The 17,356-nt window shown below is 46.5% G+C and overlaps 1 protein-coding gene across 1 annotated transcript in view; it reads left to right on the top strand.

Annotated features, from left to right (window-relative positions):
• HCN4 (hyperpolarization activated cyclic nucleotide gated potassium channel 4) overlaps nucleotides 1-16,993 on the top strand; it is a 273,787-nt gene extending 256,794 nt beyond the window's left edge. Inside the window, exons 7-8 of the mRNA XM_073652761.1 lie at nucleotides 3,851-4,015; nucleotides 13,540-16,993. Of these exons, the coding sequence (XP_073508862.1) occupies nucleotides 3,851-4,015; nucleotides 13,540-14,636 (1,262 nt within the window). The 3' untranslated portion in view covers nucleotides 14,637-16,993. The remainder of the gene's footprint in view (nucleotides 1-3,850; nucleotides 4,016-13,539) is intronic.
• Nucleotides 16,994-17,356: the final 363 nt, after the last annotated feature.

The raw sequence follows: 17,356 nt of genomic DNA, 5'->3' as shown, positions 1-17,356 counted from the left end.
TCCTTTCTAATGGGAACATTTTTTTATGAGGCCCTCCTCCACGTCTTTTCCAAGGTGCATTGGAGTGCCTCCTAATTTTTGTCAGCCCTTGCATTCACTGCATAGGCCAACACTATGGGAGACCCACTTCTTAATAATGGGAACATTTTTTCATGAGGCCCTCTACGTCTCTTCCAAGGGGCATTGGAGTGCCTCCAAATTTTTGGCAACCCTTGCATTCACTGCATAGGCAAACACAATGGGAGACCCACTTCCCAATAATGGGAACATTGTTTTCAGGAGGCCCTCTGACCTCCACATCTCTTCCAAGGGACATTGGAGTGCCTCCAAATTTTTGGCAACCCTTGCATTCCCTGCATAGGCTAACAGTATGGGAGACCCACTTCCTAATAATGGGAACATTGTTTTCAGGCGGCCCTCTAACCTCCACGTCTCTTCCAAGGGGCATTGGAGTGCCTCCAAATTTTTGGCAACCCTTGCATTCACTGCATAGGCAAACAGTATGGGAGATTCACTTCCTAATAATGGGAACATTGTTTCAATAGGCCCTCCTCTAAAACTCTTGAAAGGGGTATTGGGGTGCATCCAACTTTTCAAAGGGGTATTGGGGTGTGTTTTGAGCAGCCCTGCCACTCACTGCATACGCAATAACAGTATAGGAGACCCACTCTTTAGTAATAGGAACAACAAAGCATAGCCGGCTGATGGCTCTCTAAGAATAGTGAGGGCCGACAGCTGGCCCTTTAAGAATAGTAAAGGCCGCCTGATGGCCCTATAAAAATAGGCTTTGAGATTTTCAGAGTCCTTCCATCATAAATGAAACAAGATGTGTCTAATCATGTCTCACACACCACATAGCCAGATAAGGTTGTAAAATGTTAAAATGACATTTCCTGGTGAATGCATTTGTCAATGTTGAAAGCAATGCAAAAGTGCAAAAACGCATCAAAAATGCTACGTGTGAACATAGCCCAAGGTGTGGAGGAGTATTTTTGTTTTTGGTTATTTATTTTGCTTTATATACAAGGCATTACCCTGGAATGGATGTTCCTTAACATATTTCCCAGGAAAATTCATTTTATTGTGAGCCCGTAAAAGTGGAGTAATACCTCAGACAACGTTGTTGAAAGCAGTGACCTGGGAGTCAGAAATGCTTCCAGGGGTCTTCCCCATGCTGTTCCCATGTCATTTGAGCACTGTTCCCATCAATTTGGGCAATTTTTAGGCCCTCTGCAGACTGCTGGGGGAAGCCGCCTGAAAAATCCTCGAGTTTCCCATAGACTTACATTGGGCTCGTTGCTTGGGTCGAGCTCCCGAGCATTCCAATTTGCTCGACCTGAGCATTGAGCACCTGAGCATTTTAGTGCTCGCCCATCACTAGTCACCAGGTCTTATATAGATCTGATGACGCTATGCAGCCAGCCAATCACTGTAATGCCACAACCAACATGGCATTACAGTGAGTGGCAGGCAATTCCTGCATGTTAATTGGCTGTATAAAGAGCGCCAAACATGCAGGGCGGGGATCCGAGCTCCAGCCTGAACATCCCGGAATTACTTGCCGAGCATCTCAAGCAGTGAGATGCTCGGGCGAGTACCGAGCAGTCGCGAGCACACTCGCCCATCATCACTAACCTATAGACTTTAAATATCCAAGCAGTTCACATTAAACTGTGCTGTGATGTCCTAACATGTCAATGTATAGTATAACAGCTGCACGAGATTGTGTGAGAACAGGGAACTGGCTGTCAGACACAGCCAGACTTACCTGAGAGAAGACAGAGAAGGTTTTTTACAGTCTCTGCCTTCCCGATCACTGCATACACAGCGCTGAACAAGCACTATGTATACAGTATAGGAAGTGTTAAAAGAGCTTTTCCTCCTCTGGACCGAGTGATGATGTGGTCACTGGATTTAGGGAAAACAGTAGAAACAGCTATGCTGAATTTGCGCTATAACTGGAGCTAATGTACCTCCCTCAGCTACAAGGGAATCAGATAAGATAAGGAAGTATTTAAATATTGAATGCCCCCCCCCCCCAAAGGTCTGTTATGATATTATGTAGGCACAATGTCTGAAATAAATGAAAAATAAACATCAGAAAAAAAATGTCGCTACCAATCAGTAGCCCCACTGCCCCTGTCAAAAAATCCCAATGTGTCTAATATATAAAAATAATTGTTACAGAAAGGTGAACAAATTTTAAAATGCATTTTAGTGGTCCTCTGTAGTGTTAAAAAAGTGAAAAATAGACATATATATCTTCCCATCAATAAGAGTATGAAAAAAATCACAAAAAAATGCAAAAATTATTTGAATATCTGAGCAAGAAAACAGTTTACAGTTTTTTAAACCGTATGTATGTATGCTTATTGTAATCAATTGAGTGGTAACAGTACTGCATGTACATACAGTTTTCCTGTTCATTTGAAGGGTTGTTTTTTTTAAATAACTTATTGAAAAATTATCTCACATGAAGCTGAAGAATACTACACCACATTTTTTTAACCTTTTTGTAAGATTTATGGAAGAAAAAAAAGGAATACCAATGACATATATCACCAAAAGAAAGCCTTATTTCTCCTAGAAAAAAATTCAAAATTATGAGCATCACATACAGTTGTTACGAAGTTATAACCAGTTAAATAAAGACATAGCAAAATGTCTAAATTTGCTTTGGTCATTAAGGCATTGGATGCATGCAGGGGAAGGGGTAAAAGTGTAACTTCACTTTTAGAAAATGTTTGACATATCATAGAGACATATCAATTGTTTTACTTAATGGGGGTCCCAGTGCTGAGACCTCAATCATTCGGTAAAATAAGTCTCTCTCTATGTCTCAAAGGAGAGTTCTGTTCCCTTAGACTCCATTAAGTTTCTGTTCAGACCGTCTTCAGTTTATCTTGGAGGAGAGCAGCACTTTGTTGAGCGCTTCAACTATTTCTACTTAGCAATCAGTAAAGGTGTTTCTACCCAGATCCCAACCGATCAAAACCTATGACATGTCAAAAGTTTTTTAAAGGTGCATTTACACATTAAAGATGCACTCCCATCAAAATTTTTATACTCATATTGCAATCATCATATTATATAGCACTGTGTACTTACAATTGCTAATTTTGCCCTTCTACCCAGTTAACTTGTTCTCTTTTCCATTAGGTCTATGACATCAGGTGAGTAAAAACTGACTAGCTGAATCCTTCTGAGCTCTATGTAGAAACAGGAGGTCTATTTTCTCTGCATGAGTCATCACTGCAAAGTTCCTGGCAGGGAGGAGGTGAGAAGCAGCTGGGTCAGGAGTTGAAAAGGGGGATGAGTCATGCAGGGAAAAGAGATTTCCTGTTTCTACATAGAGCAGAGAAAAGAGAAGAATTAGCTGGGTAAAGGCAAAATGAGCAATTGTAAGTACACAGTGCTATATAATATGAAGACTGCAATATATCAAGTGGATAAAAACTTTGATGGGAGGAGTGCTTCTTTAAATGCACAGACATTTCTCAATCACAGTAGCAGATATTACATTCATGCTGAAGGTACAAATGACAATTGATAACTTACCTTCCTTTTGCAGATTCATCAATTTATTCACAGATATTAAATTTGAAATGCATATGGGGAAATATCAGGGAGTACTAAGTTTGAGTGTAAAGGTGGACATGGAGGCTGTCCCTGTCAGGAGGATTGCTTCACCATCTACTAGGGCAAAAATAGAGCCTGCTGAGGTAGATTCAGGCAAACAAAAATTGAGCCACTTTCACTGTAAATCGCTTTATAAAAAAGTTTACATTTCAGTTTAATGATGGTTGTTTTCAACAAGACTAACTAATATGTCTTAAAATGTATCTTTCAGAAATCTGCCTGCTGACACGGGGAAGGAGAACCGCAAGTGTAAAAGCTGACACATATTGTCGACTGTACTCACTGAGTGTAGACCACTTTAATGAGGTTCTAGAGGAGTATCCAATGATGAGGCGGGCATTTGAAAGTGTAGCATTAGACCGCTTGGACCGAATTGGTAAGTTAATATTTTCATTTTGCATTATCCAAGAATTATAAATTACAAAAGTACATTTCTTAATATTAGTAACATTTAAAATTAATTAAGCTTGTGATTAATATACCTGAGCCTATTTAAGGAAATGGATATATGAAACCTGCTATCTCTTTTTTCCTCTCAAGATTTCTAACTCCTCTACCAGTACTATCGATCACTCATTGCTCAACATTTTCACCAGTTCACTGCCATGTCTAGTAATTCAAATATTAGGAAAGAATAAATGCTTGTGTGGAACCCCAGGGGTCTGGTTACCACAGTAATAGCAATATTACGTCTGTGAGCAGGTGGGAGGTCTCCTGGTCAGGAATCCTAAGCATGCCACACCTCCTGCCCAGTCCTGGGAGGGGAAGAACTTCCCCTATATAAACTGGGGCTGAGGTGGGGTTAGAAAAGAACACAGACAGAGACACAGTCTGGTCTGGTGTGGAGCAGTTGCAGGGAAAGTGACAACAGGAGCTCTGTGGGAGCAGTGATAAAAGGAGTCCGGGACTGGAAGCTGTAGAGCTCGTCCGGACTGGAGAGATCTCACCGGACACGGAGTCCGAGGCTGTGGGGACTGTTCCATACCCAGCAGCAGAAACCGACCGGCAGGGGATTTCAGGTCCTCTGGCCAAGAAACCCGAAGGCACGGTCACATGCAAGGGACCAGCACCGCCGTCTTGGAGCGGAGGCTACCAGAAGGCCCCGAGTCACCGGCCATACGGGTGAGCACCACACGGTACACTCAGGGACGTGGGCTACTTTTACCCGCTTCTAGCAAGGTAGCCAAGAAGAGTACAGTTAGTTGGGGAGGCCTACAACTCCGCCTGGCCAGGGGAGATCCTGTCTGCTCACGGACTGACCAGACCCCGACCGCTAGCCAGTACTCCCGGGAGGGTCTATCTTTGTCACCAGTAAAGACCCTGAACTACACCGCACCGTCTCTGAGTGGTTCCTGGTGCCTGCGTGCAATTCTACCATCCCCATCATTCACGTCCGCTGCCCTGAGGCCATACCCCTCCCGTTGGGGGTTATACTACCCACGCTGCACAACTGTACCACCGGCCTCAGCGGTCTGCCCGGCAGCGGCGGTTTCGTAACCGCATTCAACGGGTGGCGTAGTCGAACAATATCACATCTGCCACTAAAAACATCGCCACTTAGTTGACACCCTGGGCACGGACCGGGTCACCGCCACGAGGACTACCACCCCCAACAGATCCGGCTCCGGGTATTCCCCAAACATGGCCCAGGGGGCGCGTCAACTTTTGGCGTAGTCGGCAGGATCTCGTGCCCGCAACCACCGGGTACTGCGTGCCTGAAAAAGACTGTTAAACTTACCTGTGGTGAAGATTCCCGCCATCCGACGCCATCTTTTGCTTTCTTCCCGCCATCCGTGGAGTTTTCCCGCCATCCGACGCCATCTTTTGCCTTCTTCCCGCCATCCGTGGAGTCTTCCCGCCATTGGACGCCATCTTGAGGACGCCGCGCGGGAAGAAGAGGGGCGTGGACTCCGAAAGCGCGCGAGAACTGGAGCCCCGCCTCACGTCCGGACGTTGCGTAAGGTCCTGGAAGGAACCCAGCAGACGCCGACGTCACAGGAGCGCGACGGAAGGTCCTCAACCCTGACGATCCACTGCGGAGCCGCGGCCTATGGAAGAGGATCATCGCAAGGTAGGCCACGGTCCACTAGGGGGGAGGAGGATGTCGGATACGGAGGAGAGCTTCACTGCTACAGCCACCGCCAGCACCACCGCTGCTGCGGTCATGCCTTTCACCATTCCCTACATCCCGGGGGCAGCCTGGCTACCCCAGTACTCAGGGGAGTCACATACCCTAAATGACTTCAGAGAAAGGCTGGATAGCCTCTTCCAGGTGTACCCCCTCACAGAAGAGCAAAAAGTGAGCATCCTGGTGGCTCAATTAACAGGGGCAGCCCAAAGGGAGGTAAAGTCCTGGCCACTTGGGAGGAGGAGGACTGTCGCAGAGATACTAGTCCGGCTAAAGGACACCTTTGATACCCGTACCTCAGCCGAGATCAAGCTTAGATTCTACGGGTGCAAGCAGCGAGCACATGAGAATATAAGGGACTATGCACTAAACCTACAAGAGGCCCTGAGAGCCATTAAGCAGGCTGACCCTGACGGCATGGGAAACGAAGACAAACTGTTGACTGAACAATTTATAGAGGGTCTACATTGTAATGCCCACCGAACCCAGTTGCGAGCCATGGCCTTACAGGACCCTCATCTGGACTTTGCACAGTTCAAGGACAGAGCCATCCGGGTGCTCCGAGAACCGGCACCAGGTGGCGCTGTGACCCACAAACGCCCTGCTACCACTTACCACCAGGAGACGGCGCCCTTGTCGGCAGGGCCTGTGGGAGCTGATGCGCAGGCTTTAAACAATGACCCGGCTACAGACCTGCACCATCAGGTCCAAGAACTAACTAAAAGCGTTGCCGCGCTAACCCGAACTGTGCAGTCTTTACAGGTTTCTACTCCAGGGAAGATCCAGCTGGCATCCGGACCGGAGGATATCCCGTGGCGCCGACCAAGGAGGACCCCACCGGCCAGAGGAAGACCCAGCGACCGATACAACGAGGACGGACAACCCATCTGCCGCCGCTGCAATCAACCCGGACATATGGCAAGGTACTGTCCTTTAAAACTGGCACAACCTGGGGTAGAGGGCCAACCCCTAGGAATAAGATCATCAGGCCCATCGAACTGGCGTGACAAATACGTGGGAGGACATCCAGTCTTGCCTGTAGTACTGGATGGCATTCCTATGAGTGCCCTACTTGACACCGGGTCACAGGTCACCACCATCCCGTACGTGCTCTTCAAGCAGTACTGGAATGACTCGGATATAACCCGCTACCCAGACGACGACTTGAGTATCATCGCCAGCAATGGTCAGCCCGTGCCACAGATCGGATTTAAAGAGATGACCATTAAAATCGGTAAAGTCGAACTGGCAGCACAGGGACTGATCATTGTGGACATTGACAAGCACGAGAGTCACCCAAAGATAACTCTAGGAACTAATGTGATTGAAAATTGTCTTGCAGAGGTGATTCTCATTTTACAGCAGGTTGCCAAGAACGCCAGCTCCGGCCAGCAGCGAGTGCTCCAAAAAGAGATCCGGGCACTGATGCGACGGCAACAGGTGGAACTCTCCGGTGGTGAGATTGGTAGCGTGAGAATGTGTGACCCTTTCCCTATTGCCATGCCCCCGAAAAGTGAAATGATGATTTGGTGCCGGGCAGCTATTGGTCTGAGAGGTAGAGATTACCAGGCAATGGTAGAACCAGTCTACTCAGATAGTAGGCCCACCATTTTGACGGCACGGGGGGTGGTTGATGTACGCCATGGGAGGGTGCCCGTTCGCATAATAAATATCGGGAAGAGGGAAGTGTACCTGCCCCGGTATGCTACGCTAGCCAAATTGTATACCATCAACCAAAATTCTGTACAGTCCGTGGAACCCTTGCCTCCATCTCATCCAGAGGAAGGTAACGGCTCTAAGCAACAAATGGAGGACTGGTGTCAGCAACTGCATTTGGGTACTGACTCCACACCTGCTCACCAAAAGCAGGGAGTCTACCGGGTGATCCAGGAATACGAGAGAGTGTTCAGTAAACACCCGCTAGACTTCGGGCGAGTGAAGGGAGTGGAACATCACATCCCCACGGGAGACCATCCTCCCATAAAAGAGAGGTATCGTCCCGTACCCCCTGCACATTACCAACACGCCAAGGGGATGCTTAGAGACATGAAGGAGGCTGGGGTAATCAGGGATAGCTGTAGCCCCTGGGCAGCTCCACTAGTCTTGATTAAAAAGAAAGACAACACCATGAGAATGTGTGTAGATTACCGGAAAATCAACCGTATCACACACAAAGATGTGTACCCCTTACCAAGGATAGAGGAGTCTTTGGCTGCTTTAAAATCTGCTAACTTCTTCTCCACTTTGGATCTCACTAGCGGGTACTGGCAGGTTCCTGTAGCAGAGGCGAACTGGGAGAAGACCGCATTCACCACCCCGATGGGACTTAGCGAGTTTACCTGCATGCCGTTCGGACTCTGCAACGCACCAGGAACCTTCCAACGATTGATGGAATGCTGTCTGGGACACCGGAACTTTGAGACGGTCCTGCTGTACCTGGACGATGTTATAGTTTATTCCAAAACCTACGAGGACCACCTGAAACACCTGGCGGAGGTGTTTGAAGCCCTGGCAAACTACGGTCTGAAGGTGAAACCGTCGAAGTGTCACCTGCTAAAACCAAAAGTGCAGTACCTGGGACACATGGTGAGTGCTGACGGAGTGGCCCCCGACCCTGATAAGATCACCGCGATTAAGGAATGGCCAAGACCCTCCAGCGTAAAGGAAGTGCGGCAGTTCCTCGGGTTGGTAGGCTACTACCGAAGATTCATTCCCGGTTTCACCAAAAAGGCAGCTCCTATGCAGGACCTCCTGATAGGCCAGTCCAGGAAGGCCAAGAACCAGAAGCCGCCCTTCAGATGGGAGAAGCTGGAAGAAGAGTCCTTCCGCCAGCTGAAGATGGCCCTCACGGGGGATGAAATCCTGGCGTACCCTGATTACAGCCAGCCCTTTATCCTCTACACCGACGCAAGTAACATCGGGCTAGGAGCCGTACTGTCCCAGATCCAGCAGGGGAGAGAACGGGTAATTGCTTACGCCAGCCGAAAACTGCGACCCACCGAAAGAAACCCTGAGAATTACAGCTCATTCAAGCTAGAGTTCCTGGCAGTGGTGTGGGCAGTCACCGAACGCTTTAAGCATTACCTCGCCTCTTCCCGGTTCACCGTGTACACGGATAACAACCCGTTGACACACATGGACACTGCAAGACTCGGTGCCCTGGAGCAGAGATGGATGGCCCGCCTGTCCAACTATGAGTTCACGATTAAATACCGGGCAGGACGCTCCAATACCAACGCGGATGCCTTGTCCAGAATGCCAAACCTACCGGACGTAGGGGAAGATCCAGAGGAACTGGAAGAGGTTGAACTCCCCGCGTTTCACCGTCATGGGACTACCCAGTATTCCCACCGTGTAAGGGGTAAGCAATCCGCTACGTTCAACCCCTTACCTCATTACAACTGGGCAGAAACGCAAGACAGTGACCCCGCCGTCCGACTGGTGAAGGAGATGCTGACTCAGCCAGATGCCCGCCTTGACCCAGACGCTCCGGAGGAGACCAAGCAACTGTGGGCTGAGAAGAGTCGACTGTTCCTTTACAAGGGGAAGTTGTGCCGCAGAATGGTTAACTCCCGGACGCATGAACTGATCTGGCAAGTAGTGGTGCCAAGAAGAGACGCGGCTATGGTACTGGAGGCATACCACGATGGAGCTGGGCACTTCGGATGGAAGAAGCTGGAGTTCCTGCTGCGCGGGCGGTTCCACTGGGTAGGCATGAGAGGAACCATCGAGAGGTGGTGCAGAGACTGTGGCCCATGCAACCTAAGAAGAAAGGACCGTGCCAGCCAGAAGACTCCCCTGCAGTCCATTGTCACCAGGCAGCCGTTGGAACTGGTAGCCTTGGACCATGTAAAACTGACCCCCAGCAGAAGTGGCTACGTCTATGCGTTAACCATCGTGGATCACTACTCCCGGTTCTTGGTTGTAGTCCCCGTCAAGGACTTAACGGCTCAAACAGCAGCTAGAGCCTTCCAGCAGCACTTCTGCCGTCCACACGGATACCCAGAGCAGGTGCTGACGGACCAAGGACCTGCCTTTGAAGCGGAAGTCTTCCAGGAGTTCTGCACTCTGTATGGCTGCCGGAAGATAAGAACAACACCCTATCATCCGCAAACCAATGGACTCTGCGAGAAGATGAACCAGGTGGTGATAGACCTTCTGAAAACATTGCCCCTGGAAGAACGCAGTCTGTGGCCTGAGAAACTGCCTGATCTGGTGGACCTATACAACCACATCCCTGTAGGTTCTACCAACTGTACCCCGGCTTACCTAATGAGAGCAAGACCTGGTAAGCTGCCTGTTGATCTGGATATGGGAGTCCTGACACCCGAGGACACTTCACCAGAAGCAGACTGGGACACAAAGAGGCAGCAGCAGTACCGGAAAGTACAGGAGAGCGTTGAACGAAGTCTCTGTCAAGCAAGAGAAAGACAGGAGAAGACTTACAACCAGTATGCTCCCGCTGTTCCCCTGGTACCTGGAGAGCAGGTCTTGAAGAGGAAAAGACGGCTCCACAAGTTGGACGACCAGTGGGAGAAGGACCCGTACACCGTACTGCCCTCAAGCCATGAAAACCCGAAAGCCTGCACAATCAGTAAGGATGGAGGAGAAACCACAGCCATTGTCTCCCGAGATCACCTGAAGAAGTGTCCCGAGCAGCTACGAAACCCTGAAGAAGATCAAGAAAACCCTCGACCCGCAGAGAAAAGGGAAGAGATGATCAGTACTGTACTCGGAGACTTCCCCCGGTCTTGGACACAGGTAAATGGCGCTGTCCTCACCTTCCTCCAGCCAGCATCCCAAGTGCCTACGGAAAAACAGGTAGAGCTGGAAGAGCAGCCGGTCCAGGAGGCAGAAGACACCACACAAGCAGACCAGGAGAATCGACCCTCTGCTTATAGTGAGCCTGCCGTGCCCCTAGTGAGCCAAAGAGTCCGTAGACAGCTGCCCAGCTTACCTTTGACAGCTCCTACACCCTGTAGAGCAGGACCAGTTAGTGAGCTCCGTAGGTCCACTAGAGCCACTAGAGGCCAGTTGCCCATACGTTGGAGGATCTAAAGTGTTTAGACTGTTTTATTAATATTTACCTGTTTACTGTTGCTTGTAAATAATTATGTTTTTCCAGTTATTTTATAGGTATCTTTTGTGGATTTACTAGAACTTTATTGTATATATGTTTGGAGCGTAACCCAGGAACGGACTAAAGACTGTTAAAGACTCGGGGCAGGACAGACCCCTACCTGGTTACGGCTCCCTGTTCTTTGGTGAAATGGACACCCTGTTGCTTCAAAAATTGCACCCGGTTGCGGACACGCCGTGACCACTTTAACATGTTTTTCCTTATTGTATTGTTCCTGTTTATACCCTGTTATGTTTTCAAAAAAAAATATGTTTAGTCCCGGAGTACTAAATTTTACTAGGGGGGAATGTGGAACCCCAGGGGTCTGGTTACCACAGTAATAGCAATATTACGTCTGTGAGCAGGTGGGAGGTCTCCTGGTCAGGAATCCTAAGCATGCCACACCTCCTGCCCAGTCCTGGGAGGGGAAGAACTTCCCCTATATAAACTGGGGCTGAGGTGGGGTTAGAAAAGAACACAGACAGAGACAGAGACACAGTCTGGTCTGGTGTGGAGCAGTTGCAGGGAAAGTGACAACAGGAGCTCTGTGGGAGCAGTGATAAAAGGAGTCCGGGACTGGAAGCTGTAGAGCTCGTCCGGACTGGAGAGATCTCACCGGACACGGAGTCCGAGGCTGTGGGGACTGTTCCATACCCAGCAGCAGAAACCGACCGGCAGGGGATTTCAGGTCCTCTGGCCAAGAAACCCGAAGGCATGGTCACACGCAAGGGACCAGCACCGCCGTCGTGGAGCGGAGGCTACCAGAAGGCCCCGAGTCACCGGCCATACGGGTGAGCACCACACGGTACACTCAGGGACGTGGGCTACTTTTACCCGCTTCTAGCAAGGTAGCCAAGAAGAGTACAGTTAGTTGGGGAGGCCTACAACTCCGCCTGGCCAGGGGAGATCCTGTCTGCTCACGGACTGACCAGACCCCGACCGCTAGCCAGTACTCCCGGGAGGGTCTATCTTTGTCACCAGTAAAGACCCTGAACTACACCGCACCGTCTCTGAGTGGTTCCTGGTGCCTGCGTGCAATTCTACCATCCCCATCATTCACGTCCGCTGCCCTGAGGCCATACCCCTCCCGTTGGGGGTTATACTACCCACGCTGCACAACTGTACCACCGGCCTCAGCGGTCTGCCCGGCAGCGGCGGTTTCGTAACCGCATTCAACGGGTGGCGTAGTCGAACAATATCACATCTGCCACTAAAAACATCGCCACTTAGTTTGACACCCTGGGCACGGACCGGGTCACCGCCACGAGGACTACCACCCCCAACAGATCCGGCTCCGGGTATTCCCCAAACATGGCCCAGGGGGCGCGTCACTTGGAAGAGAAATTTTGTCTATGATGTGTTTTACAAAGCAGAAAATTTCTGATGGGCACTTGATTTCTGCATGTGCAAGTAATATGAGAGTTAAAGGGGTTTTCCCAAGAACAAAGTACATTTTAATTAATAGATCTTGGAATAATAATAATTTCCACAATTGGATGTGTCTGTTTGTGCAGGAACATGGTCTGATCACACCACAGCTAGTGGGCAGAGGAGGACGCAATAGAATATACAGACATTACAGCCGGGGATCACAGCCGACACTTTCTGTCAGGCAAAACATTTCCCTGCCTGTATTTACCTGAAAGAAAGAAAAAATCAGCTGTGATCCTCTGCGGTCATGTCTGTATACTCTTTTGCTTCCTTCCCTGCCAGGAGATGTGGTATGATCTGACCATGTTCCTGCACAGTAAGACACAGCCATTACACAGTACACAGCAGGGGCACATGTATAAGATTATCTCAGCACAGGAACAGTTTTTTCAACACATCCAATTGAGGAACATATTTTTATTCAAAGATCTGTTGATTAAAATTAACTTTATTCATTGGAAAACCCCTTTAAGGAGGTCAAAGACTAGGTTGGGATAGGAACTCTTAAGGTTGGGTTGCATTCTTAAATAAAAAAGGTGAAGAATTAATTTTTGATGTTTTTAAGAACAAGAAAACATACTTTAAAATGCCAGCCAGGAACAATGAGACTAGAATGACTAGTCCAAGAGGCAGGTCTCTTCTCTACTCTTTGCTCTCCTTGCCAGAAAGATCTCTCCCTATTGACACACATAGTGAGGGGCTGTCAGTTAAGGGAAGGGGTAGAAGACATCACGGACTTGCCTCTTGGTACAATCATACTTGTCTCGTCATCATGAGACCGCGTTTTAAAGTATGCTTTTTGTGAAACGCAAGAGCATGTCAGAGTGAAATATATATGGCTACAATGATAGAGCTGGTCTCTGATTCATGCTGCCAATGGTTCAGGCAGCATAAATAAGTTGACAGTTTCCTTTTAAGTTGTGGAAGTAAGCTATTGGAGAAGAGAACCAAGCAATTCTAGGAAAGGGGTTGAAGAGCTGTAGGTTAATGCCATTTCTAATAGGGGTAATCATTTTTTGTTTGAAATACATTGTAGAGTCATTAACTAAATTGAGAGATGTGGAATTGGGCACAGGGTTCAGATTAGAGAGTTAAAAGTGAAATTGAACAAAATTAAAGCTATTTTTTATGCTCTTGTACAGTACTCAAACATAGAACCTATGTGCTGTTGGTGAAAGTCAATGGTGTTGATTTTGTTGACAGGATTTTGTCTTTATTTCAGGTAAAAAGAATTCTCTTCTCCTACATAAGGTGCAGCATGACCTCCGGTCAGGGGTACTGAACTACCAGGAAAATGAGATTATTCAGCAGATTGTGCAACATGACCGTGAGATGGCCCAAGGACCCCGCTGCACATTTCCAGAGGCAGACTCTGTTCCAACTCCTCCAACTCCTGTAATATGGACACCTCTGGTTCAGGCACCCGTACAAGCAGCAGCTGCTACTACATCAGTTGCTATTCCTTTAACTCACCAGCGGCTACCAGCCAACATCTTCCGACCGCCAAATTCTGCATTGGGAGTAACAGCTCGGCAATTCCAACACTTACAGAGAGAACCTTTTTCTTTACACATATCAGAAGCTGAGGCACCATTGTCACAGCAGTCTTCTTATCATGTACATCAACTGGCGGGTTTTTCTGCAGCAGCCTGTGTGAGTCCCAGGCCACCATATAATGTACCATATTTTGACAGAGGTCCAACACAAAAGCTGCTTCCTACCACCTCAACTCCAGCTGCTTTTGACACATCACAGTGGTCTCTAGGACAAGGAAATTCCCCTTATCAACCAAGACTATCAAATTCTGACCAGCAACTCCCAAGTCCCACTTTTAGACAATCTCTAGGCTTGATCACCCAATCACCGGGTCAGCCTTTACCTGGAGCTTCAGAGCCATTATGGGTGTTACCACCTCCACTTCAGAGATCAGACTCTCCTGGGAGTTCACCTTTAGCATTAAGTCCAGGCCCAAACAGAACCACTCAGGTTTGTGGTTCTTCCAGGTCTCTTCTCCTTCCTCAATCAGCTCCCATTGTGTCCCATCCAAGCAACTGCAATGCTCTGCCCCTTAACAGACTTAGGCAAGATGGTCGTCCCATTTCTGTTTCTCAACCTTCTTTGCCTCAGCCAGCACCAGGGTCACCACATTTTCCTCAGCAGTTCACTCCAGACTTTACTTTATTTCCTAGAGGAGGGAGTCAAGATCTAAAAGGCCACACCATGTTGCCTCAAAAAGGATCTGCAGAATTTTCATTTGGAGCAAGTGCTGCTGGTGTAGAGGACCTACCCTTCCACTCAAAGCTCCCTTGTAACCTATGACCTTTTTTATTGCTAAAGATCTGCATTTAATGCCCAAAAAGAGACACGTAGAATATTTTTGAGGTTGCATACTAAAGTGAAAGAGTAGTTGGCAGGCTAAATATGAATTTTGCCACCAATTATATATGATTTGGCATTTGTACGGCACATTCTAACAACAATGGTGCAAACAATGCAAAAGATTATACAACATCTATATGATCAAAAGATATGGTGTTCTCAAGCCGTTATAGGACTGATTAGCCAACAGTAATTTATCATGAGGTTGCAAATGGAAATTGCCTTTTTATGATGACTAAAGAATTGCTAAATGTATGTATGACATTCTGCTGTATGCTTTCCTAGCTGTCACCAATCTACAAATTCCTCTAGTTTTAGATCCTTGACTTTGGTTTAAAATTGTAAATCAAGACAGTTTTGCAGATCTTTTAGCAATGAATAAGGGTTAAAGTGACTGAAAGGTATTAGTTGGCATAAACAGACCTTCAGATGTTAAAGTCAAGTGTCCTCGTTTAATGGTGGGAATGACCTGCCCCTCGCAATAAGGCACCTGCTTTATCTGGACACCATTCTCATCAGTGTTTTGCATTGATCAAATGTTTTGTGCTGCAGATATGGCTAGAGTCCCTTACTCTGTGTAACCTCCAGTCATTGCCAGTGGCACAGACAGTTCATTTCTTAGAGATATCTATGAGAGGTATGATTCTCTAGTACTTATCACATGGGTTTGAAAGCACATGATTCATTGGGATACACCTTTCATTGCACCTAGTGTGTGTGTGTTTTTGTGTGGTTAGCTAGAGGGACATCAAGGCAAGCACACTAATACTTGCCTGCATAAGCAATATTATGTAACATTTTGTCCTTGTGCCTTCACATCCCCAATGGAGTTAATAGAACAGGAATGAACCTTGGGGAGCCCCATATTGTCCGCTAAGAAAACGCATCTGAGTCATGGGGCATGCCATAACTGTAGCCTCATGCCAATTTCAAAATATGCGCTTTCCTTGTTGCAATAAGGCACTGCCTTGGCATTGGTCGTGCAACGCAGACACTCGTATTGGAGAGTGCCTTATTGCTGCTGAGTTACAGATCAGCGGTGTGATATCCAGCTAGCATCTTGCTTTATTCCTGTGTGCACAGAAACTCTATATGTCATCAAGTGGTGCTCCTAATGCAGGGAGCAATCTGACTGGATGAGACTTGGCCGGCTGGAGCCATTACTTTCTGTTACATTAAAATGGACTTGGGGAGATTTCAGCTTTATTCACCATTTCTCTGCCAGAGGTATGTCGCGCTATGTAAGCCTGTAGCTGCAGAAAGGAGTTTATTGCATTTTTAATTTATTCTGATAAAATGAAAGGAGCCATTGTGGATTCCATGATCTTCTCTAACTACTGTGGAACATTTAGTGAATTTCGAGCAGGATGAACTATTTCATTGTTTTGTTCTTCTTCAGTCTCTTCTCCCTCCTTTCTCTAAGTTTTATGTAAAGCCCTTACTTTTGCCAGAAATCAGGATACATTTCTATTATCCTTCCTTGCCGTTTTCTGCTTATCTGAGAATAACCTTATAATTCCTATATTATATTGTACCAATCTTCTGTTGTGGTCAAACGTGCCTTTCCTCCTATTACTTTCCAAACCTCTGTTGATCTTTTACCTCTAGTATTTCTCCGCCAGCTTCCTCTCTGCTCAACATTCCAGAAAAGAAAATCCTGCAGTATAATGAAGCCAGCATCTTCTCTATTGATATTGATTAGCCATTGGACTCAATTTTGCAACATTGTCTTTGCTAAATCAGGTAGATAGAAGAAACCATTTAGACAGAGGAATAAGTGAGATATTCCTAAATGTTTTCATAATGTTTTCATAACAAAATATTAATATTCCTTCATTAACATGAAAAGGCATCTCTAACTCCTTATTTCTATGTGTAATTAGAATATGTAAAATCCTTGAGATTAATAATTTGTGCACTCTTCTGGCACTAAAAGGGATAAAAAACAGTATTGGACATAAAGAAAAAAAGAGTAATAAACAGTTTATGTTAGAATATTACTATAGCAGCAGGTAGCGCTCTCTCAAAGAAAAAGAATTCTCTGTGAACATCACTTCTTGTGTATTTGCCAACATCCTCTTTATTTTAAAGAAGTTTCTGCTTTGTTTTTTTATAAGTAAAAGAAAATAAATGAAAGTATTTAAAGAAAAAAAATATTTAATATATATATATATATATATATATATATATACACACAATTTCAGGATTTCAATAAATTTTCATTAATAAAAATGCATGGAAAATGGTTGATTTTATTCATACAATAACTGGAAAAGCATCAGATGACATTGATTGTACTAGTTTCACGACTTCTTGAGGAAAGTAAAAATGTGTAAATTTCAAATTTAGAAAGAACATGAAATACACAAATATTGAGGCAGAATTATCAATCCGGTCTAAAATATAGGCAGTATAAAGTTAGACTAGACAATTAGAAAATGCACTGAATATAACACTTTGGTCTAACTTTACAACTTCTTGACTGCCTTTCTTTTAGACTAATGTTTTGGGTAAAAATGTTGTCATGCATGGACTTATCTTAAAGGGGTAGTCCACTACTAGGACAACCCCTTCTTGATCTAAATGTTTGGCCCCAATAAAATAAAAAAGCGTATACTCACCTCCGGTGAGGTTCCAACGGTCCTGGGGCTCTCGTGCGG

This window comes from Phyllobates terribilis, unplaced genomic scaffold (assembly GCF_046119375.1).
Source record: "Phyllobates terribilis strain yellow unplaced genomic scaffold, ASM4611937v1 Scaffold_11__3_contigs__length_659146591, whole genome shotgun sequence".
Lineage (NCBI taxonomy): Eukaryota > Metazoa > Chordata > Amphibia > Anura > Dendrobatidae > Phyllobates > Phyllobates terribilis.
Note: the sequence above shows the minus strand (reverse complement) of the source record. Positions and strands in the feature narration are given on the sequence as shown.